This window comes from Geotrypetes seraphini, chromosome 2 (genome assembly GCF_902459505.1).
Source record: "Geotrypetes seraphini chromosome 2, aGeoSer1.1, whole genome shotgun sequence".
NCBI classification, from domain to species: Eukaryota; Metazoa; Chordata; class Amphibia; order Gymnophiona; family Dermophiidae; genus Geotrypetes; species Geotrypetes seraphini.
Genome location: NC_047085.1, coordinates 498,921,727 through 498,944,639, shown reverse-complemented (window position 1 = coordinate 498,944,639; position 22,913 = coordinate 498,921,727). Strand labels below are relative to the sequence as shown.

At 43.0% G+C, this 22,913-nt stretch overlaps 1 protein-coding gene across 4 annotated transcripts in view; it reads left to right on the top strand.

Moving 5' to 3' along the window:
- The first annotated feature begins 3,900 nt into the window (after positions 1-3,900).
- The window catches only part of LOC117354466, a 30,433-nt gene continuing 11,420 nt past the window's right edge, over positions 3,901-22,913 (top strand). The window contains exons 1-4 of one of the 4 annotated variants that reach the window (XM_033932068.1): positions 3,901-3,959; positions 4,387-4,424; positions 11,214-11,285; positions 20,491-20,542. In XM_033932068.1, coding sequence (XP_033787959.1) covers positions 11,263-11,285; positions 20,491-20,542 — 75 coding nt within the window. In that variant the 5' untranslated portion in view covers positions 3,901-3,959; positions 4,387-4,424; positions 11,214-11,262. Of the gene's footprint in view, positions 3,960-4,026; positions 4,212-4,386; positions 4,425-11,213; positions 11,286-20,490; positions 20,543-22,913 lie in introns of those variants that run through there. The other 3 variants (XM_033932069.1, XM_033932070.1, XM_033932071.1) reach the window with 3 other exon arrangements.

Here is a 22,913-nt window from a genome sequence, read left to right as displayed (position 1 = left end):
ATTTATCCCCTCTTTTACGAACGCATAGAATAGGGTTTTAGCACCAGCTCACGAGCGTCGGAGTAGAAACATAGAAACATAGAAAAAAGCAGCAGAAAAGGGCTATAGCCCACCAAGTCTGCCCATTCCAAGTATCCCCTCCCCTGAATTTACTCCCTTAAAGATCCCATTTTCTCTTAAAATCCGTCACGCTGCTGGCCTTTATCACCTGGAGTGGGAGTCTGTTCCAATGATCCACTACTCTTTCGGTGAAGAAGTACTTCCTGGAGTCGCCATGAAACTTCCCTCCCCTGATTTTCAGCGGATGCCCTCTGGTGGTCGAGGGTCCCATGAGCCAGAAGATATCATCTTCTGACTCGATGCGTCCCGTGATGTACTTATATGTTTCAATCATATCTCCCCGTTCTCTTCTTTCCTCAAGTGAGTACAGCCGCAATTTTTTTAATCTTTCTTCATACGTGAGATCCTTGAGCCCCAAGACCATCCATTCTTATTATGCCTTCAGAAAGTCTTTGAAAACATATTGGTTTGATAAGTTTATAACATGATCATTGGGTTTAACCTTATTTTATGTATTTTTTTATCTAATGTGTTTTATGTATGCTTCACTTAGTGAGGAAAACGCTCTGAAAAAATGCAGGGCTGAGAGGTCAAACTCAATAATAATATAACACTAGAACCAAGACTTCTCAGAGTAAATGTCCAAAAAAGAAGTTAGATGAAATTCAAATACAATAAAGTAAATGCATTTATACGTACACTCAGATATGTATAATCCGACTAAGAGCTGTGGCTCCTATAGCCGAACCCACCATCCCATCACTGTGTATGACTATAATGCTAGTGATATTACGTTGCTTCTTAAATAATAAAAGTATTTTTCAGTGGCAATAAAAGGAAAAACTATTCCTACTTAACTTAAAGAGGTGTTGGTAGGTCCCGACATGGACCATGTTTCGAGGGTCTTTTTCAAGGAACCCAAAAGAGGTGTTGATGGTTTCAAATGCCAAAGAAATAATTGCTGGGTGATATAGACGAGAAAAATTATACATAAGTTGAAAAAATCACTTCTAAGCCTTCAAAGGTGTGACCCCTCGAAACATGGTCCATGTCGGGACCTACCAACACCTCTCTTTAAGTTAAGTAGGAATAGTTTTTCCTTTTATTGCCACTGAAAAATACTTTTATTATTTAAGAAGCAACGTAATATCACTAGCATTATAGTCATACACAGTGATGGGACGGGGGTTCGGCTATAGGAGCCACAGCTCTTGGTCGGATTAAACATATCTGAGTGTACGTATAAATGCATTTACTTTATTGTATTTGAATTTCATCTAACTTCTTTTTTGGACATTTACTCTGAGAAGTCTTGGTTCTAGTGTTATATGCTTCACTTATTGTACATGTCTCCCTCTGTATTAGGGGTTTCACCATTCACGGTTTCAATTATTCACGTTTTTTTTTAGCTTGCTGGCTCCTCCCCCCAAATTACATCAGCTTGCATAGAGAAATCGCCAATTCCAAGCGTTTACAGAGAAAATCGCCGATTCCCGGCCCTTTCTTCACCGTGTTTTGCCTCTCCTTCAGGAACAGGCCAGGTCTCCCACCGTGTTATTCGCGGTTTCACCATATTCACGATGTTTTTTAATAGAAAACAGCAAATAACATATGAAAAAGTTATTCGCGGTTTTCCACTATTTGCGGTTCTGTTAATCCCCTATCACAGCGAATACGGAGGGAGAAGTGTACAGTTCTTTCTGATTGTGAACTGCCTGGAACTTATGGTTGGGCGGTATACAAGATTAAAGTTATTATTATTATTATATTCTCTATCACTCGAGGTTCCTTTTACAAAGCTGCGGTAGAGGTTTCTGCCACAGGCCGGCAAGATAAATACTCCGACACTCATAGGAATTTTATGAGCGTTGGAGCATTTAACTGGTTAGCCTGTGATAAAAACCTCTACCATGGCTTTGTGAAAAAAAAACCCCAGCAAGGGAGGTGTCTTTTCAACCATTGATACAGGCCATCTTTTACTAAGGTGCACTGATTGAATTAGCACGCACTAAATGTTAACACATCCATAGACTAACATGCATGCGTTAGCGTTTAGCTTGTGATAATTGGTTAGCGCACCTTAGTTAAAGAGGGCCTATATCATTATACCCCAAGGCGGGAGGTGTTCTTTTACCTGTTTGTAAAAAAACAACAACAATTGTCTATTTTATATGGATAATCATTTATATATTTATTTTTAATGGATTTAGGTTTAGTTTTATATGTATAAGCATTCATATATTTATGTTGGATATACAGTGGAACGCCGATTATCCAAACTCCAATTATCCAGATTGCTTTGGGGGGGGGCTCATTTATATTTGAGTCCCTCCCCCCCGAAGTACTATTCCTATCGCTCTCCCCCCCCACTAATGCTCCTTCTCTGCTTCTGCCAAAGCTGCCATCAGCCCAGCCCAGCCCCCCGCTCTCCCCTCCTGAACTGGGAGACTTCCCCCCCATCAGAACATCCCCTGCAATGATTGGACATTAATTTTTTTATTTTGTTTTTAATAAAATATACTTTCAGCGCACCCCCCTCCCCCCCTCCCCCCGGACAAGAAAAGGCAGCGAGACTGCCCCTGAAAGTCTGCCTTTTCTGATTGGGGGTGGGTGTTGAAGGTATTTAAATTAGAGAATGACACGGTGACAAAATTCATCACTGTTCCCGTCCCCGTGGATAACTGCGGGAAATAATCCCTTGTCATTTTCTAGTGTACATTTCAACCTCGGTCCTTCTACACCAGCATTCTTCAAAGCAAAGCTTGCGGGTCAGTGGTTGTGGCCATTCATACTCTAATTCTTATGTGAGCCAAGGATAATGAAACCATTGTGACATCACTGATGTGATTGGTTCTTAGGCACAGGTGGAATGAGATATTATGACATCACAAGATCTGCTCTGGATACCAGAGACTGTCATTCTGTAGTGTCTGTTTCAACCTCAGTCCTTCTATACCAGCATTCTTCAAAGCAAAGCTTGCGGGTCAGTGGTTGTGGCCATTCATACTCTGATTCTTATGTGAGCCAAGGATAATGAAGTCATTGTGACATCACTGATGTGATTGGCTCTTAGGCACTGGTGGAATGAGGCATTATGACATCACAATATCTGCTCTGGATACCAGAGACTGTCATTCTGTAGTGTCTGTTTCAACCTCGGTCCTTCTACACCAGCATTCTTCAAAGCAAAGCTTGCGGGTCAGTGGTTGTGGCCATTCATACTCTGATTCTTCCCTCTCTCCTTAAAGAATGACATGAAGATGGTTTCCCGCGGTTATCCGCGGGGACGGGAACGGTGATGAATTTTGTCACCGTGTCATTCTCTAATTTAAATAAAAAAATTACCATCCAATTATCCGGATATTTGATTATCCAGACTACCCTCTGCTGAGGATAGTCCAGATAATTGGCTTTTCACTGTACAGTATTCATGTTTGCTAGATGCTGGATATAGTCTTTTTTAATGCACAATTTTATAACATACACCAGGGGTGTCAAACTCAATCACATTAAGGGGCTGAAATCCAAAACACAGACTAAGGGCTCCTTTTACTAAGCTGCGGTAGCGTTTTTAGCACACACTGCAGATTAGCCTGCGCTATGCGCCAAAAACTAACGCCAGCTCAATGGTGGCGTTAGCGTCTAGCACACGGGGCAATTCGGGGCGCGCTAAAACCGCTAGCGCAGCTTAGTAAGAGGAGCCCTTAGTCACGGGCCAGAACCCGCCCAATCTCTGCCCAGACTCCGCCCCCTATGCAAATACAGGACCAAAAACCAAAAGCACTAATATATATATTTTTTTTTAAATCCTAAGATTCAAGATTCTGCATGCAGTACAACCCTCAGAGAAAAAGAAACAAATGTATTTCTTCCTGAGCAGTGCAAAAGATAGACAGCAGGTATTTGACGCAATTCAAATACTAAATTGAAAATGAAATCATTCCCCCTCTCTTTGTTGCCTCCCTCACTCCATGCTGTGCCTCCCTCCTGCGGGTATCTTAACTTCTGGCTGGCTCCAACCTGACCATTTTATGCGGCCCGTGGTCCAATGTCCACGGTGTTATCATGTGGCTTGCTTCCTCCTCACAGCCGCAGTGTGCACAAAGCCGCGGGCAGATGTCGCCACGTCAGAGGGAATGCTTCTGGATGAGGTGCGGGATGCCTTCTTTTTGACATTGTATGAATTTTTATGTAAGCTTTTTATAAAAATGTTTTTAGCAATGCTTTACAATGCTAATGCATTCATGGCAATCATTTGCCTTAATATGGGTGATGCTTTAAATAACTTACCGAGTATGCGTTGGCTTTTTTTTCCCACCGTTGCAGGAGAATGCTGTACGCAGATGAATGCTAAACATTGCAAAGTAAGTTAGATTTTCTTTCAATCAAAAGATTTTTGCTGTAATGAGGTCTTGATCTTCACAGTATGGTCATGGATATAGTTTCAAGTCTTTAAGATTTGAAGTGATGAGTCCCTGAATTTAAAAGACATTTAGCAATGCTGTTTAAGATTGAGTGACACGGTGAGGTAATGTTTCAATGTGAGAGTTTTAAATTTTTTTTTTTTTTAAATTAATTAATTTATATCATTTTGAAAAGTCAGAGGCATGAAGAAAGTACAAGAGGTTTATTACAGCATGCCGGACTCTAGTGCAGTGAACAGCCTGCTTACTAGAGTGTTAGAATCAGCGAAATGCACGGACTTTTATGCCCTTTTCACTAAACTAATACATGCAAAAACTACAACTTCTCATTTGTTACTTCTATAACTTTTCTACAATTATTATTGGTCCTAAGCCAGCACTTATGATAGGTTCAGGGATACAACTTATAGTCCTATAGGAAACTAGCTCATTTCTCTGCTTATCTAAATCTTACAGTTCTAAATGTTACATGTACAGGAGGGTAGGGTACATCATGGCTCAAACTCTTATCGATTTAGCTTACAATGTGGTAAGGCAGGGACATACATTTTAGGCAGATGAGGTCAGTAGATTGTACACTGTTTTCAGCTATGTAGGCCAGAGCAATATTTTAAACAACAGTTAACCATATCATGACCCTACAATTTTACAAATAGTACAGAAAATATTCAACAGTAATCCAAGCAAAAATACACATGGCAGAAACAGACCTTCCCCCCCTCCCAACCCAACACCCTATGAACCCAACCCTTCCTCGCAGCCATAGCCACCATAGACAGTACACTCCCGCCACTGTATATACACATCCCATACTTTATGAAAAGTGTTCAGGCACCCCCCTCCTATGTGCAGTCACCTGAGACATCAAACAGATATAGTCAAGCTTAAGGTACAATATATCCAGGGCAGGAGCAGATGGTGTCTCCAAGCTCTAGCAAGTAGCATCCTAGCTGCAGTGAAAATATGCTTTGCCAAATGACATACCTCCCAGGGAATACCCGGAACAGAAAAGTTCAATAAACAACTCTCCGCCCTCTTAGGATAAAAGAGCGAAGTGCAGATGCGCAAATTAATCAAAATCTTATTCCAAAAATCAACTCTCTTGGGACATTCCCACCAGATATGCATAAACGAACCCAAATGCCCACAATTACGCCAGCATTTGCCATCGCCAGATTTAAACATTTTACATAATCTCAGAGGCGTATAATACCACTGGTAGAGAAGTTTATATCCATTCTCCACCAATGGGATAGAGATAGACAAATGTATCAGTCCTTGAAATCCCCGCTTCCACATGAGAACTGAAAATTTTTTCCCTAAGCAAGCCTCCCACAGAGCAGTATATTTGGAAATGGGGTTGGAATACGAAACTAAAACCAAATACAAACAGGAAATCCCCCCCCCCAACTCACTGCAGTCAGAAAAGCTGTTTCAAAAGGGTGCTCCTCTCCACCAGGGTCTCTGCCCACCTTACAGCTAAGAAAATCTTTAAGCTGTTGATATTGAAAAAAGGAGGCAGCTGAAAGTCCAAACTCGTCCTGCAGTTCAGCAAACGTACGAATCGTTCCCTCATGCCATAGATGTCCCGGGGAACAGAGTGATCAAGTTGCCCACAATTTTAAACATATTATCCCTGAGACCAGGCTCAAAATCCGGAGCATATTGAATCGGAGTGAATTGAAAATACCGTCGCCCAGGAAAGATCCTATCCCATCGGATCCATTCTTCCAAATGGCATCTCACATAAGTATTTAAATGAGGTGTCGTTTGGCGCAATTTAGGCATAGCGAGCCAGGGAATCAACCATAAAGGAAGAGACCCCGCCCAAGATTGTAACAGAGTCAGCCAGATTTTATTGTCTCTATGGTGGCATAGGAGATGCCCTGCAACAGGGCAGCCGAATTATATTCCTGAAAGTTTGGCATCCCCATACGCCCCTCCCACTTAGGTTGACAAAGCATATAGCGAGCTACCCGAGGAGGTGACAGTTTGAATTTTGAACATTCTGGTCTGGGCAGTTCTCAGTATGAGTACATGATAATCTTTGAATTAATATGCTTTTAATTTGATTATTTATTTAAATATTTATATACCACTTATAGCCTAAGTCAGGGATCTCAAAGTCCCTCCTTGAGGGCCGCAATCCAGTCAGGTTTTCAGGATTTCCCCAGTGAATATGCATTAAAAGCAGTGCATGCACATAGATCTCAAGCATGTTCATTGGGGAAATCCTAAAAACCTGACTGGATTGCGGCCCTCAAGGAGGGACTTTGATACCCCTGGCCTAAGTGGTTTACATTCAGGTACGCGAGCATTCTTCCTATATGTCCCGGTGAACTCACACTCTACCTAATGTACCTGGGGCAATAGGGTATTGAGTGACTTACCCAGGGTCATGGGGAGCAACATGGGATTTGAACCTACAACCTCAGGGTGCTGAGGCTGTAGTTCTGACCACTGCAGACACTGGACCGGAAGCCAAGAAGAGGCCTCCATGACGAGGGAAGCACACACGGCAACAGGAGTCATGAGGATAAGATGTCAAGCAATCCGCTGAGGGCGTATGGATCAAAAGTCACTTTATTGATAAATATACCACAAGGGTTCATAGACTCGACACTGGCAGTGTGTTGGCATCTGTGCCTTAATCGAGAGTCTGTCTTGAATGTCAGACACAATACGCACGGACACTCTGGGTGAAGCGCTGGTAAGATATTGGTCGAAGCAGTGAAAAAACTGGTGTCCAAAGCGAAGCTGGCGATCATGAGTTCTAACCACTGTGCCACACACTCCCCATTTAGCGGTTTAAAGAAGAGTACCGCAGGATGATCAAGTATGAAATGCAACGATCATTTCATATTGATTTTTTTTTTTTTTTAAACAGTCTTTTTAAAAAAAAAAAAAAAAAAAGTCTTGGTATTTTCATTTTTATTTATTTCCAACATAATAAACATGCCGACAGAAAAACAGTTATTAATACATTTCCAGTCCTACTGATTCTTTATGACGTACATTGGTTCTTCTATACAAGGCATATCATAGACACAAGGACCTCTATACCAGGGGTGTCAAAGTCCCTCCTCGAGGGCCGCAATCCAGTCGGGTTTTCCGGATTTCCCCAATGAATATGCATTGAAAGCAGTGCATGCACATAGATCTCATGCATATTCATTGGGGAAATCCTGAAAACCCGACTGGATTGAGACCCTCTCCACCCCCCTCCCTTTCCTGTGGACCATGGATAGACAGATATGAAGAGCCCATCCGTAAACCAGTAGTGTGTCTTGGAAGAGTGTTCTGTCCATTTTATGTAAGATTCCTTCGACAGACAATTTTTTGCTAGGGCAATCGTCTTAGACATGTGGAAAATAAAGTCCAGTTTGCACAGAAGTCGTCGCTGAGATGGTGGTTGGACTTGTTTCCAGTGGGCTGCCAACAAAAGGCGGCTTGCTGTAAAAATATGGAAGGCAAGCATAGACTATTTACCAGGGATTGCCAGAGAAGTCCAAACACCATGTCCCAGTAAGGAGAAAACTTTGGGCAGTCCCACCAAACACAAAGAAAAGTGCCCCGTTGCCCACATTTCTGCCGACAGTGATCTGAGGTTTGGTACAGGTGTGAGATACCACTGGTAGAGCATTTTATATCCATTTTCTACCAATGAGCTTACGAAAGATCTCCCATCTTTTTTTTTTTTTTTTTGAGCAGGATAGCTTTGACCCAACAGACCCTCCCAGAGCGGGATAAATTTAATAGGGAGGGTGGGCTGTTGAATGAATGCTCTATAAAAATGAGAAATACACCCCCTGCACTACTTCCATTAATAGCCCACTCTAAAGATGTTTCTTCCTGCTGTAATTCTAAGACAGCCTTTCTTTGAATAAAATTCTTCACCTGCATATAGAGAATGACACGGGGGACAAATTTTTCCCCATCCCGTCTCTTTGACTTTTGTCTCTGTCCCTGCCCCATTCCTGTAAGCTCTGCCTTAACCGCGCAAGCTTCAAACACTTATGATTTTAAAGTGTTTGAGGCTGTATAGATGAGGACAGAGCCTGCAGGAATGGGGCAGGGACAGGAAAAAAACTTGCCAGGATGGGAATATTTATCCTCGTGTCATTTTCTACTTGGGAGAACAGTATAGAAAATTGAATATATAAATAGTGTGAAAAGTTTCAGCCTCTGATAACCAGACCAGAGCTGGTATTGTGACATCATAATGCCTCATTCCACCAATAAGAGCCAACCTCATCAGTGATGTCACAATGGCTTGAATGTCCTTTACTTGGCTCACTTTTACTACATTTTGATTTCCAGAGTGATGCATTGTACAAAATGGCATGGGGACACATTTATTACCGTCCCTGCAGGAACTCAATTTCCCCATCCTATCCCTGCATGTTTTGTCGCTGTCTCTGTTCCATTCCTGTAAGCTCTGCCTTAACCGCGCAAGTCTCGAACACTTATGATTTTAAAGTGTTTGAGGCTTGTGCAGATGAGGACGGAGCTTGCAGGGATGGGGCAGGGACAGGAAAAGAACTTGCGGGTATGGGATGGGAAAATGAGTTCCCGCAGGGACAGGGAAAAATTTGTCCCCATGTCATTCTCTACCTGCATATAGCGGAAAAGACCTGAAGAATCCAGATCATAAGCTTCCTCCCATTCTGAAAATGCTAGCATGTAGCATGTTACTCCCCTCAATGAAATCTCCCAGCTCAGAAAGACCCTGAGCTTCCCAGGTAAAATACCTGGGATCTATCCCTACCATGCAAAAACCCATCTGCTGTACACAGTGGTGCACCCCTAAAATAACATCTAGTTCGTAAGAGCCAAGTTCAAGTCCAAGTCAAGATATCAAAAGTATGGCTCAAAAAGGGGTTAGCCCCCTTCATTATTTTTCGTGCCTCCATTATGGGCAGCCAGGGGAGTGCCTTACAAAGTATGTCCAACACTAGGACCTGTTCAAGTCTAACCCAGCTCTTGGAATGATCCTTAAACCAGGCTAGGAAAGACTTTAGCTGGGCTTCTAAATAATATCACTGAAAGCAAGGAACTGCCATACTTCCCTGAGCCCCAAATTGGTTTATGCTCCTCTGAGCCCTAGGGCATTTGCTGTTACAGATATACTGAAGTTCTTTCTTAGAAAGTCTACGAAAGAAGGCGGCCGAAAACGGAATTGGAAGAGCAGTAAATAAATACAAACGTTTGGGGAGAACCATCATTTTCACACTCTGAATCCATCCAAACCAGGATATGTGCGAGTTTCCCCATCTATCTAAATCTGCCCATAGGGTTTTCAATAAGGGCGGGAAATTAAGCTTGAAAAGAGGCTGTAGACAGACAGCGATATTAACCCCAGCTATCTAATAAATGCAGTCACCCACTTGAAGGCAAATTGGATTTTTAGCTGTAAGCATTCAGCGGGCTGACATTGATATTAAGGATTGCTGATTTATCCATATTAGTTTTGAAGCCAGATAACTTTCTAAACCTAGTTAACTCCTCATTAATCCCAGGAAAGTAATGAACTAGGGTTCGTTACTATGAAAATGACATCATCTGTAAATAACAATAATTTAGTCTGAATGTTTCCACATTCTATGCCGCTAATATCTTACTGGGAGTGAATGTGGTTGGTGAAGGGTTCCATGGCTAGAGCAAAGAGCAACGGAGACAATGCACAGCCCTGCCTGGTTCCCCTCGCCAACTCAAAGCTTCCTGTATAGCCCCCGTTAATTTGGAGGGCGGCTAAAGGCGTTAGTGTAAATAGTTTTGTAGCCATGTAAAAAAGCACACCCTAATACCCATGACCGACAGGGTGCTCTGCAAATATTTCCAAGACACCTTGTCGAAGGCTTTTTCTGCGTCTATGCCCAACAACAGAGAAGGATAATCCGGGTGTACCAAATTAAATGGAGAAGCCTGCATGTGTTATCGAAAGTCTGCCTACCCTCAATAAAGCCTCAGTAAAGCCGGCCTGATCGTCTCTGACTAATTTGTGCATGCATTTTTGTAGTCTATGGAACAAAACTTTAGTAAAAAATTTGTAGTCCATACAAAAAAGAGATATGGGTTTATAAGAACCACAACTAGTGGGGTCCTTTCCTGGCTTCACTATCAAGGTAATGACTGCTAAGCGCCAAGAATGGGGCAGCTCGCTACCTTGTACAAAGCTATTAAACACTTTTGTTAGGGTCCAGCTAACCAATGTTTAAAACATTTATAAAAATGGTTAGTAAAACCGTCCAGGCCCTGGGCTTTTCCAGTGAAGCTGTTTTAGGGGAAATATGATCAAAATAACTTCCACCCAGGATTTACCTTGCGGCAGCATTTTGAACAAGTTATAATGACCTCACTTTCATTTTCCCCCATCCTCAGATGCGGCATATTACAATAATCGGGATTACTAAGCGCACGTTAAACCCGCGCTATACAGCTAGAACTAACGCCAGCTCAATGCTCTAGTGCGCGCGGCTATTTAGCGTGCGCTATTCCGCGCGTTAAAGCCCTAACGCTGCTTAGTAAAAGGAGCCCTAAGACTCCTGTCCTTGAAAGCTCATGCCTCAATACATTGGTTATTCAAGAAAAGTGCCACAAGCCACTTTGTCATCTCAGCAGAGTTTATTATTTGTGATGATGACCAAAAAAAAATCAGCAAATGGAGTGAGGTGGTTGCTTCTCCCGGTTCTCTGATTTTGCAGTGGACTATGCTTTTGTGTTTTGCAGAGTCCAGTAAGCTTTCTGGCTCCTTTCCACAGTCCTTGCATCTAAAACGATGGCCCTGACGCTGAAGAAAAGGTTAGTACTTTGGACTAGTTTACTATTGCCAGGCGTGTTAATTAAATTATTTTACTTTTATAAGTCACTGTCTAATGACTTTGGCATCAATCAGGTTATGTGCTCTTGGTATCTGCACATTTAAGGAGCCTCTGGCCTTCTTGGAGGTGATAAACTGTTCCATTTAATCTAAGTTGACATTTACCGACACAGGTTCAAGGCAGGTGGCAGTTTAAATCCATCCATGCTAATATCCTCTCCCAACTTCCCTTACATACACTGCTTCTTAAGCAGGGCAATCTTTCTGCAGGAGAGAAATAACAAAACATAGCTTTCTTCCCCCTTCTACACCATCGTACAAGACCAGAGGCCTTTACTTGCTCCATGTCTTCCTCGACCAGTTGTCTGCTTTTAACAACGTCAATCTCCATCTAATCCTTGGCATTATGAGACTGATATTCCAAACACTTTGCCTGAAGCTTCTAAGAACATAAGAACATAAGCAGTGCCTCTGCTGGGTCAGACCAGAGGTCCATCATGCCCAGCAGTCCACTCACGTGGCGGCCCATCAGGTTCAGACCTGTTATGTAACCCTCTATTTATACCCTCAAAGTACTTGTTTTAAATTTCCCCCCCTCTCTCCTTCCTTAAGGGGCCAGTTCTATAAGTGACACCCTGAGGATGTGTGGGGGGACGGCATTATTTGCAGCTAGGCTTCAATGCTAAAAAGTGTAAGGTAATGCACCTGGGAAAGAGAAACCCGCACAGAACTTACATACTAAATGGTGAGACCTTGGCCAGGACCACGACGGAACGTGATCTAGGGGTGATCATTAGTGATGACATGAAGGTTGCAAATCAAGTGGAGAAGGCTTCCTCCAGAGCAAGGCAAGTGATGGGTTGTATCCGTAGAGGTTTTGTCAGCAGGAGACCTGAAGTCATGATGCCGCTATACAGGTCCATGGTGAGGCCTCATTTGGAATACTGTGTTCAATTCTGGAGACCACACTATCGGAAAGATGTGCTGAGAATCGAGTCAGTTCAGCGTATGGCCACTAGGATGGTCTTGGGGCTCAAAGATCTCACGTATGAAGAAAGACTGAATAAACTACGGCTGTACTCACTTGAGGAACGAAGAGAGAGGGGAGACATGATTGAAACGTTTAAGTATATCACGGGCCGTATCGAGTCAGAAGAAGATATCTTCTACCTCAGGGGACCCTCGACCACCAGGGGGCATCCGCTGAAAATCAGGGGAGGGAAGTTCCATAGCGACTACAGAAAATACTTCTTCACTGAAAGAGTAGTGGATCATTGGAACAGACTCCCACTGCAGGTGATTGAGGCCAACAGCGTGTCAGATTTTAAGAGAAAATGGGATATTCACATGGGATCCCTAAGGGAGTAAATTAAGGGGGGGGCGGGTATTGGAATGGGCAGACTTGGTGGGCTATAGCCCTTTTCTGCCATCTTTTTTCTATGTTTCTATGTTTCACTTGCCTGATGAGGGTTGATGAGGTTGTCGCAGATTCAAGTTTAAAGTCCGTACATTGCCCCCATATAAGATGTAATGGCATCTGATTGGCATTAAGTTGGGGGACTGGTTTAGTTCCAGCCTCCCTATTCACTTTTCATCTCTAATTCCCTGAAGAAGCATTGGGTGAAATGGGTCCCGTTGGAATCAGGATTTTTTCCAACCAAAAACTAAGTTTTTATGCTAAATTATTATTGATTTTTGATATTACACCACATTAAGATATAAATTTACAAGAGGGTTTTTTATGACCTATGATTACATGGATGTTTCGTTTGATTGATCAGCTTTGGCTGTTTTGAAACGACATATAAAGTGTCTGAGGTCTTTTTCCCTCTTGTTTTATGAAATTACTAGTGTTTAAGCCCGTTAGATTAACAGGTGCTAGAATAGATATGTAATTTTAAAATGTCTGTCTGTCTGTCTTTTTTTGCTGTATTTCTCCTTGGCCTCTGTCTTTTTTTGCTGTCTGTCTCAGCCATTGTCTTTCTGTCTGTCTCCTTGGTCGCTGTATGTTTGTTTGTGGGGGTTTTTTTTGCTGTCTGTCTCATTGGCTGCTGTATGTCTGTTGTTTTGGGGGGGGGGTTTCTGTATTTCTCCTTGGCCACTGTATGTCTGTCGTTTTTTTCCCCCCCATTTGTCTCCTTGGCTGTTGTTTGGCTGTCTGTATTTTTTTGCTGTCTGTTTCCTTGCTCACTGTCTGTCAGTCTATGTGCTTGGTTGCTGTCTGTGTGTCTTTGTTTATTTTGGTCTGTCTCCTTGGCCGTTGTCTGGCTCTCTTTTTTTGCTGTCTGTCTCATTGGCCAATGTATGTGTGTCTGTTTTCTTTTGCTGTATTTCTGAGGCCGTTGTGTGTCTGTCTGTCTCCTTGGCCGCTGTATGTATGTCTGCTTGTCTGATGTATGTATGTATGCATTTTTTTTGTTGTCTGTCTCCTTGGCTGCTGTATGTATTTTTGTCTTTTGTTTTCTCTGTGTGTCTCTCTCCTTGTTCTGTCTCTCTAGCCCCCCTGTCCTTCTGTGAGTGTATTTCACTGCCACCTATCTCTGTTTAAGTGTGTGTGACATATTTCTGTCAGTCTGTCAATGTCTCCTTTTATTTTTTCTTGCACTGTTTCTCCCTGGCCCCCTGTCCTTATATGTGTGTGTGAATATCTCATGGGGATGTTAGGAGGATGTCATATGTGTGGAGAAGTCAGGGGGGCTCCCACTTACCTTTTTTTTTTCTTTATAACGCAACTTGAAGAGAGTAATTTGAAACTGGCACAGAGTAAATTGGTTAAAGTAGTAAATTGGCACAGAGTGACTTGTGTAAGTTAAACAGCCACTTGACACTCATTGGTATTATCCAAAAGTTCTGAATATCTACATTGCAAACATGTACTTTCCTTCCAACTGCACTAAGCATTCACCAAGCATCCAGACAGTTTGAGAAAAAAAGATCCATGACAAACCTGTTGGTGTTGCAGCTCCCAATCTCCTGGGACAGCAAAATCTATAGCCTCTCCTAGGAGAGGAGGGAAGACTGGCTGTGGGGAAGTGGGATATCAGAGAGGAGACAGACTGGCTGGGGGCAGGTGAGATGTGAGGAAAGAGAGCGAGGCAGACTGGCTGCAGGCCTATATCTACTATAATAAAACGCAAAATTGTTATGACAACCGTCGAACAGAGGTGTATCACAAAACTTGCCGGCGCTTTGATGGCAGGTAAAAAGAAGAACCGTACATGTTTGCTGCATACCTCTTTACTCCCGTCTTGCAGTACTGTGTGGGGCCGTAACGGGTGCTGTGTTGTGATCGTGCTTCATCGGCTCCTTCTCCTGACCTCACCGCTACTTCCGCACAGAGTGGGGGAGACCTGTGGCGGCGATGGGTTAACTTCTCCCTTCCTTCCCTCCCCCTTCATGCCTGCGCTATTGAAGCAGATTGGGCAGCCTTTCCTTGCTCTCCCCCCTTCCCACACCCCTTTCCTATGCCTGCTCGTAGGGGAGGCTCTATTCCGGGATCTCGATGTCACGGGGGAAGAGAGCCGGCATAAAACTCCGGAATAATGGCTTCGGTCTCACCCTCCTCCCGCTCTTTTTTCCTCCTTCTTCGTTGCCCCCTCGGACTTTTAACTGGACAACTATAACGGGATCAGGGCCGGCACGGAGGAAAAAAAGAAAACATTCCCTACCTGTATCACCAACTGCCTCGCGCATGCACACTCCTGCCTGCCACGGACATACGGATCACGGAACACGCAGGTAGGAGTGCGCATGCGTGCTTAGCATTTTATTAGATAGATTTATAGCCAAGACTCACATTGCTATTGATGTTACTTTTGTTATGATAAAGGAAAACTGCAGAAACCCGTACAATGATGTAGGCTAAGTTTATTGTATCAAAAGCGGTTAAAAACAACACCTTAAAACCAGGGGACCCAACATGGTCCATATTTTGGAGAAGACACCTTCATCAGGGGTCCCGAAAAAAACAGAAGTCAGTTGAAACCGCCAAGAAACTGTAGCCTATAGAGAAAACGAGCGTCGAAGGGTGATCAATGTGTAGGTAGCTGTGTTTTTAACCGCTTTTGATACAATAAACTTAGCCTACATCATTGTATGGGTTTCCGAAGTTTTCCTTTGTTTTGCTTTCGTATCCTTCACTGAAAAATCGGTTGGTTCTTCTCCCTTGTGTTCACTTTTGTTATAATACACATTGTTATTGATAGCATTTTTTAGATAATTTTTGAAAAAAATTTTTGTAACTCTACTTAGAAACATAGAAATATAGAAACATAGAAAGATGACGGCAGAAAAGGGCTATAGCCCATCAAGTCTGCCCACTCTTCTGACCCACCCCATTAAGTCTGAGTGCTAATGACCTAGTTCCTTAACTCTACCCTCGTAGGGATCCCACGTGTATGTCCCATTTATTCTTAAAGTCAAGCACGCTGGTGGCCTTGATCACCTGCATTAGAAGCTTGTTCCAGTGATCTATTACCCTTTCTGTGAAGAAATACTTCCTGGTGTGACCATTAAATTTCCCTCCTCTGAGTTTGAGCGGGTACCCCCTTGTGACCAAGGGTCCTTTGGGAAAGAAGATGTCGTCTTCCACCTTGACACGTCCTGTGATGTATTTAAATGTCTCAATCATGTCCCCCCTTTCCCTGCGTTCCTCTAAAGTGTAGAGCTGCAATTTGTTTAGTCTTTCTTCGTACGAGAGACCCTTAAGCCCGGAGATCATCCTAGTGGCCATCCGTTGAACCGACTCAACTCTAAGCACTTCTTTATGGTAATGTGGTGATCATTGGCTGTAGAGGTTTTTTTGTCTGTTTTGTTGTCAGACATGTGATGAGAGCCTCTTTAATAACAGCAACTGGGCACCTAGATTCTGTTATAGAATACTAATGTACCCTGGTATCAGCATGCTTAGCATTTATATGCCCTCAATTACACCAGCCATAGACTTGGCATAACCACAGTGTGGCAGGGATGTGCTTAACTTATTCTGTAAGTGATAGGTGTTAGCCCCACCCATATGCACGTCCCCTTGCATTTTTATGCTGTGTCACTAGCAAGCACCATTGCAGAACAGTGCTTAAGCGCCTTGCTATCTCTTTCAAGGGTAAGCTTATACAGTACTTAGGGATTTAAGGACTCATATTCTGAAAATTAGCACGTATAATTGCAGGTGCCTAGTTATGGAATTGCCTTTTAAATGGATCAATATTAATCAGAATGCCCGAGACTGCCTCTGTCCCAGAACATTTTTCCATTGATATTTGTTTCTTAAGTATTTTTAACATCTTTCAGGTGTCCTTCATACCGCATTGCTTGCCTTCTTCTCTAGGACACACACTGTGACATGGAGTGAGCCTAGTAATGAAGAGGATGAGTAATGAGACCATCTTGGCTGACTCCATTTTGGCCGACTCCATTTTGTGGTGTGTTAGACCCCTTTTTTTGAGGTTCTTCTGTAGCATCTACTATTTTAAGTCCTTAAGTTTTGTCCTGTAAGATTGATGTTGGAGACCCTTCACCATTTTGGTAGCATTTTACTGGATAGCTTCTAGCTAGCTTTTCTTGTTATTCCAGGATAAGCCTCAACAGCAACTTGTGCAAAGCCACCATCACTTGGGCTACAGTCACCACTTTATCAAGCTCTCACAATATTGCAGAAGAGTTAGAAGGAAAAGTGAATGAGAAACAATTTAAAAAATGCTTGCAGAGTAGTTGAGTGCTTGGTAGTTAAGAGTCAGTGTTTAAAAAGTACACAGTTCAGGTGGCTGAACATTTTTGGGAGGGAGATTCATCATGGCTGCTGTATGCTAGCTGTTACATAAGAATAGACATATTAGGTCATACCAATGGTCCATCTAGCCCCAGTATCCTGTTTCCTCATTGGCTAATCCAGGTCACAAGTATCTGGCAAATACCCAAATAGTAGCAACATTCCATGCTACCAATTCCAGAGTAAGTTGTGGCTTCCTCCATGCCTGTCTAAATAGCAGACTATGGACTTTTCCTCCAGGAACTTGTTGAAACCTTTTTTTTAAACTCATCTACATTAATTGTTGTTACCATATCCTCTGGCAAATCCTCATCCAAACTTTTAAAGAGGCTTTTTTGTTGTTGTTGTTTTATTGTAGATGTATTAATAAATGTTTATAAATAGAAAATGGAAATAAGGTCATCTTTTTATTGGACTAATTTTTTTCTATATCTTTATTCTCTTCCTTCATAAATGCATACAACCAAAAGCAGTACAATGAAAATACAAAAGATCCAACATCATTCATAGCTTATCAGAATAAAAGTTAGCTATTCAATAAACGACATCTAGCCATAGGTGTCAACATATTCCAAAAGGGTTCCCATATATTAATAAACTGTTTCCCAACTCTATGATGTCTCTTCTCTCAATCGAGGCCTGTGTAATCATCAAAGATCGCCAATGAGCTAAAGTTGGGGTGTGCGTAGAGTGGGGAGAAGATACTTTTCTTGCCCAGTAAAATAGTGCGATGCAGAAAATCCTGCAGACCCTTGGGTTTTGGAGTTGTAGTGTGGTACTGACTGAACAACATCAAAGGAGAAGGTCGCCAAGCAGAGCGCCATTGATGTGATACTGTAGATACAATTGCTTTCCAAAAGGACATAATAGAGGGACATGTCCAAAACATAGGTCCTAGAGAAGCATGAGGTTGATCACATTTAGAGCGATTGTTCATTTGATGCAATCTGGATAGAAAGGCCCTACGTGGAGAGATATACAAACGTAGTAGAAATCTTTTCATCTGTTAGTTCAATCTTCTATCCTGAGTATCCTTGATTATTGTAACATCATTTATTTGGGCGCTTTTAAAAAAAATTCTCAGGAAATTGAGGGTAGTTCAGAACACTGCTGTCCGCCTTATTTTCAGCTTAAAGAAATGGGAACATGTTACCCCCTTTTATCAAAAGCTCCACTGGCTGCCATTGGAATTTAGAGTTTTGTTTAAGTTTTCATGCATTTGCTATAAAACAGTATTTGGCATATTACCGGGTTATCTTACTCCTCATTTTACTTTCAGTTATACTAACAAGAGTTATCGAAGAATACACTTGTTTGCATATCCCTCACTAAAATTATGTCATTATAAAAGGTTCCTTGAGAGAATCTTTTCTTTTCAGGCGGCCAAATTGAATTTATGGCTGGCCAAAACTGTGTTAGAAGCTTCTTATTATCTCGATTTTAGAAAACAGTTAAAAACTCAATTATTTAACAGGCTGGGTTTCTAATATATTTTATTCTTTTAACTTTTTACTTCATTTTAACATTGTTGTATTCTTCTTATATTGTATGTATTTCTTTTATATTGTATGCACTTAATTTGTCAAATCTCAAACGATTTGCATTGTTTATACCAGGGGTGCCCAACACGTCGATCGCGATCGACAGGTCGCTCGCTCAGGCGACCCCAGTCGATCGCAGAGCGGGTTCCCTTCTTCCCTTCTCTTTTTTCCCCTCCTGACTGGCCTGCTCCTGAATTCTGCTGCTGCCTCCACTGCTCAACATTAAAAAAAAAAAAAAACCGGCTTGGAGAATTTATGCTCCGGGGCTAACGCGTGCTTGTACCGGCTTCCCTTCTCTTCCCTCTGAAACCGGAAGTTATGTCCAGGGGGGAGGGGGGAGAGAAGGGAAGCCGACACGCACATGTTAGAGTCCCGTTCGTGGGCTAAAGTGGGAGACAGGTAAGTGAAGCTTGCGATTTGCTCTTCTTGCTGCCAGGTCCTGCCTACTTTCTGTTTCCTCAAAGGCAGGACCCGGCAGCATTTCTCCCAATAGGTCAATCTTGGGCCAATCAGCCTTCCTCTCCCCGACGTCAATTCTGCCGTCGGAGAGGAAGTTCTGGCCAGCGGAACTTCCTCTCCGACGGCAGAATTGACGTTGGGGAGAGGAATGCTGGTGAGCCCGAAGCAGGGAGAGCTTGGCCGGCGGCAGGCGGCTTTGGGGGCCTGTTATCCGATGGCAGTGGCTTGGGGGAGGGCAGGGAGGGAGAAAGAGGGCAGGCAGGGAGACAGAAGGAAAGAAGAGAAACAGAAAAAAAGAAAGGGGGCATGAAGAGAGAAAGAAAGAGAGGGCAGGGAGAGAAGAAGAAAACGTTGGGGGGGGGGGTTGAGGTCAGGAGGAGAGGAAGCATACAAGCTAAAAGAAGGGAAGAAAGATTGGATGCACAGTCAGAAGAAGAAAGTGCAACCAGAGACTCATGAAATCACCAGACAAGGTAGGAAAAATGATTTTATTTTAAATTTAGTGATCAAAATGTGTCTGAATTTATATCTGCTCTCTATATTTTACAATATGGTCCCCTTTTACTAAACCGCAATAGAGGTTTTTAGCGCAGGGAGCCTATGAGCGTCGAGAGCAGCGCTGGGCATTCAGCACAGCTCCCTACGCTAAAAACTGCTATCGTGGTTTAGTAAAAAGGGAGGGGGGTATATTTGTCTATTTTTGTATGGTTGTTACTGAGGTGACAGTGCATAGAGTCATCTGCTTTGACCTCTTTGAAAAAATCCCAGAATAGGAATGATAATTAACAATTCTATGTGTACAGTGTGCGTTGTGTTTTTAAAAATTTTTATTGTTGGTGGATCATTTTGACTTGGTCATTTTAAAAGTAGCTCGCAAGCCCAAAAAGTGTGGGCACCCCTGGTTTATACTATGCTTAACTGTTGTGAACCGCCTAGAACTCACGGGTATGGCGGTATATAAAAATTAATTATTATTATTATTATTACTTTATCTCACAAAGAAGAACATTCAAGGACATCGTCCTCATAGATCCAATGCACTGATGAAATTGATCACAAGTAAGAGTGGACATAACATCCCTATTCCATTTACCAACATACAATTCACAGTTCAGATCCAGTCAATATGTCTCAGTTAAAAGTTCCTGCGTTTCTACACTGAGGGATCCCACTGGTAGGTGGGCTATATAATGACTTAATTGCAAATAGCTAAAAGTATCTCGCCCCTCCAGACCAAACTCCTAAAACAGAAATTGAAAATCTTTCATTTGTCCCTGGTCTGTTACCATTTGAGAAAGATAATGCATTCCCCTCTAGGTCCAATGCTGGAGCATGGATTCTGTAAGACCTGGGGAAAAAAAGAAAAGAATCTTTTATAATTAGATTCTAACATGCTTTTTTTTTTTTTTACTTTTTCAGCAAGATTAATGGGCCCCTGCCTGGCCTGGGAAAAACAGAGCAGAAGAGCCAGGTAATTATAGTTTAAACCCTGTCTATTTTTGCAATGTACACAGTCCTGTACAAGCAAAACCCTGTCCTGAGGAGTTTACATTTATTTAAGCTCTGAGGGGCCCATGCAGAAAACCTCATGGTAAAGCACACACACTGCTGTGAAATTAGAGCAAGAACCCCCCCCCCCAGCATGCTAGAATCAATGAGTATGCAAATTACTACTTTGTTAAAACTGCAGCAGTAATCTCCAACTCATTACCTTTCATAAGAATATAAGAGTTGCCATATTGGGACAAACCGAAGATCCATCAAGCCCAGTATCATTTTTTCATTAGTGGTCAATCCAGGTCACAAGTACTTGGCAAGATCCCTGTCAGTGACTGACAAGATGTGTGGCATAAAATTTTTTTTATTCCACACACAAACGAGTGCATGCCACAGCAGTTGTGTGTCTAGGGACATCCCTCCTGCCTGACCCTTGATAAAAAATTTCCTGGTATTCCAAGAGCCCTCCTCCCTCCCTCCACCAACCCACCTACTTTAAAAAAATCCCCGATTGTCTAGTTGAACCCCCCCCCCCATCCACCCAGTAACCCCTTGCCTCAGTGGCTTAGTAAGGGGGGTGCAGACTTCCCCAGGCGCCAGGCCGGTATGGGCGCTGACACCTCTCCACCCCGCCCTATCACACCATGCCCCCCTCACACCAGGCCAGGAAGTGACATCAGAAGGAAATACAACTTTTTTAATTGTTTGTTTTTTTAACTACTGTAAACCGCATAGAACTTTACGGCCTTGTGGTATATAAATTGATTATTATTATCATGCTTGCAGAAGCTACTCGCACTAGCGAAAATTAAGAGGTATGGGGCGGAAAGGAGTGGGGGGGGGGGAGCGGAGGGGGTGCACGGGGTCCTCCTACCCTTACTACTCCACTGCCTTGCCTAGACCCTCCCTGCCCCGTACTTTAAACGGGGCAGGAGTGATGCCTGGTGCAAAGTCTCCTGTGCACAACACATGGGGGAAACCTTTTCCCCTACATGGCTCCAGGATAGCTAATGACCACATTAACATGCATTTTAATATGGTCTGGGGCAAGGGTTTCTGTGTGATTTAGCACCTGCGCTGAAACCCTTACATTGTTATCCCATAGTAAATTGGTGTTAAACCCACAGCAACCATGTGGGAAGTTTTCTGCATGAGCCCCTGAGTACGTGGTGTTATGTTCAAAGTAAGTAATTAGGGGAGGTTATACCAGTGGTGGGGCTCTCTAGGCAGATTAGACCATGGGGAAGAGGGGCATCGTGGCATTTCCAGGTCTCTGTGCCTGAAAGCATCAGGATCAATATTCAAAGGGATTTTTGAAAATGTGTTGGACTGTGCTACTAAATTTAGCCTCCTAGGTTATACAAAAAGGCAACTCTGTAAGTGGAGGCTGCATTTACACGCCATTGGCATGTGACTATATAGAATACCATCATTTTCGCAGGCAAGTGTACACTTATGATGTGATACGATATGTATGTTTTATTGCAATCCACTCAGGCATTACATGGAATAGAAATGTTTAAAATAAAATAAAAGTAGTGCTACTCTGTAAGGGCCACACATAACTGGTTAACGGGAATTGTATAAAATTGCTCTGGATCCGGCAATGGGCGGAAGATTCTGCCATAAAGCCACTCTGAGCAGGCTGCTTTTTAAAGGACAGATTTTATGGCCAGTGTGGCAGATCGTCTCCCTAAACATTTGCCAGATAACAGTTCTTGGATCTCTAGAGAGTCTGGCTGAGGAAATTTTTTGAGGCTCTCGAAGATTTCACCAGTTCTCAGGAGGTTATACTACACAGAGATCTTATAAAGGAAACAGACAGAAGTTTGGCAGTGACAGATGACCGCAATCCTCTGGTTCTCTCCCCCGCTCCAGCCTCCAAGAAAGCTCAATGATGCCAGGTCAGTGGTCACACCTCTGCAGATAGGGGGAAGGTTGGCAGTTAACTGGGAACGTTGGGCACTGATCAGTTTGGATCACTGGGTCCTGGAGATCCTGCAAGGGAGCTACAAAACTGAATTCTGTCACCCTCTATCAGACCTTTTCATAGATTCACCGGCTGGATGGCCAGAAAAGACAACCAAAGTCCGATCAGCAATGAAAGCACAGTTACTTACCGTAACAGGTGTTATCCAGGGACAGTAGGCAGCTATTATCGCATATGGGTGACGTCATCGACGGAGCCCGGATGCGGATGCCTCACAAGCAGACTTGCTTGAAGAAACTCGAAGTTTTGAGTCACCCGCACCGCGCTTGCGCGAGTGCCTTCCCGCCCAGCGCAGGGCGCGTCTCCTCAGTTCAGATAGCTAGCAGAGAAGCCAACTAGGGGAGGTGGATGGGTT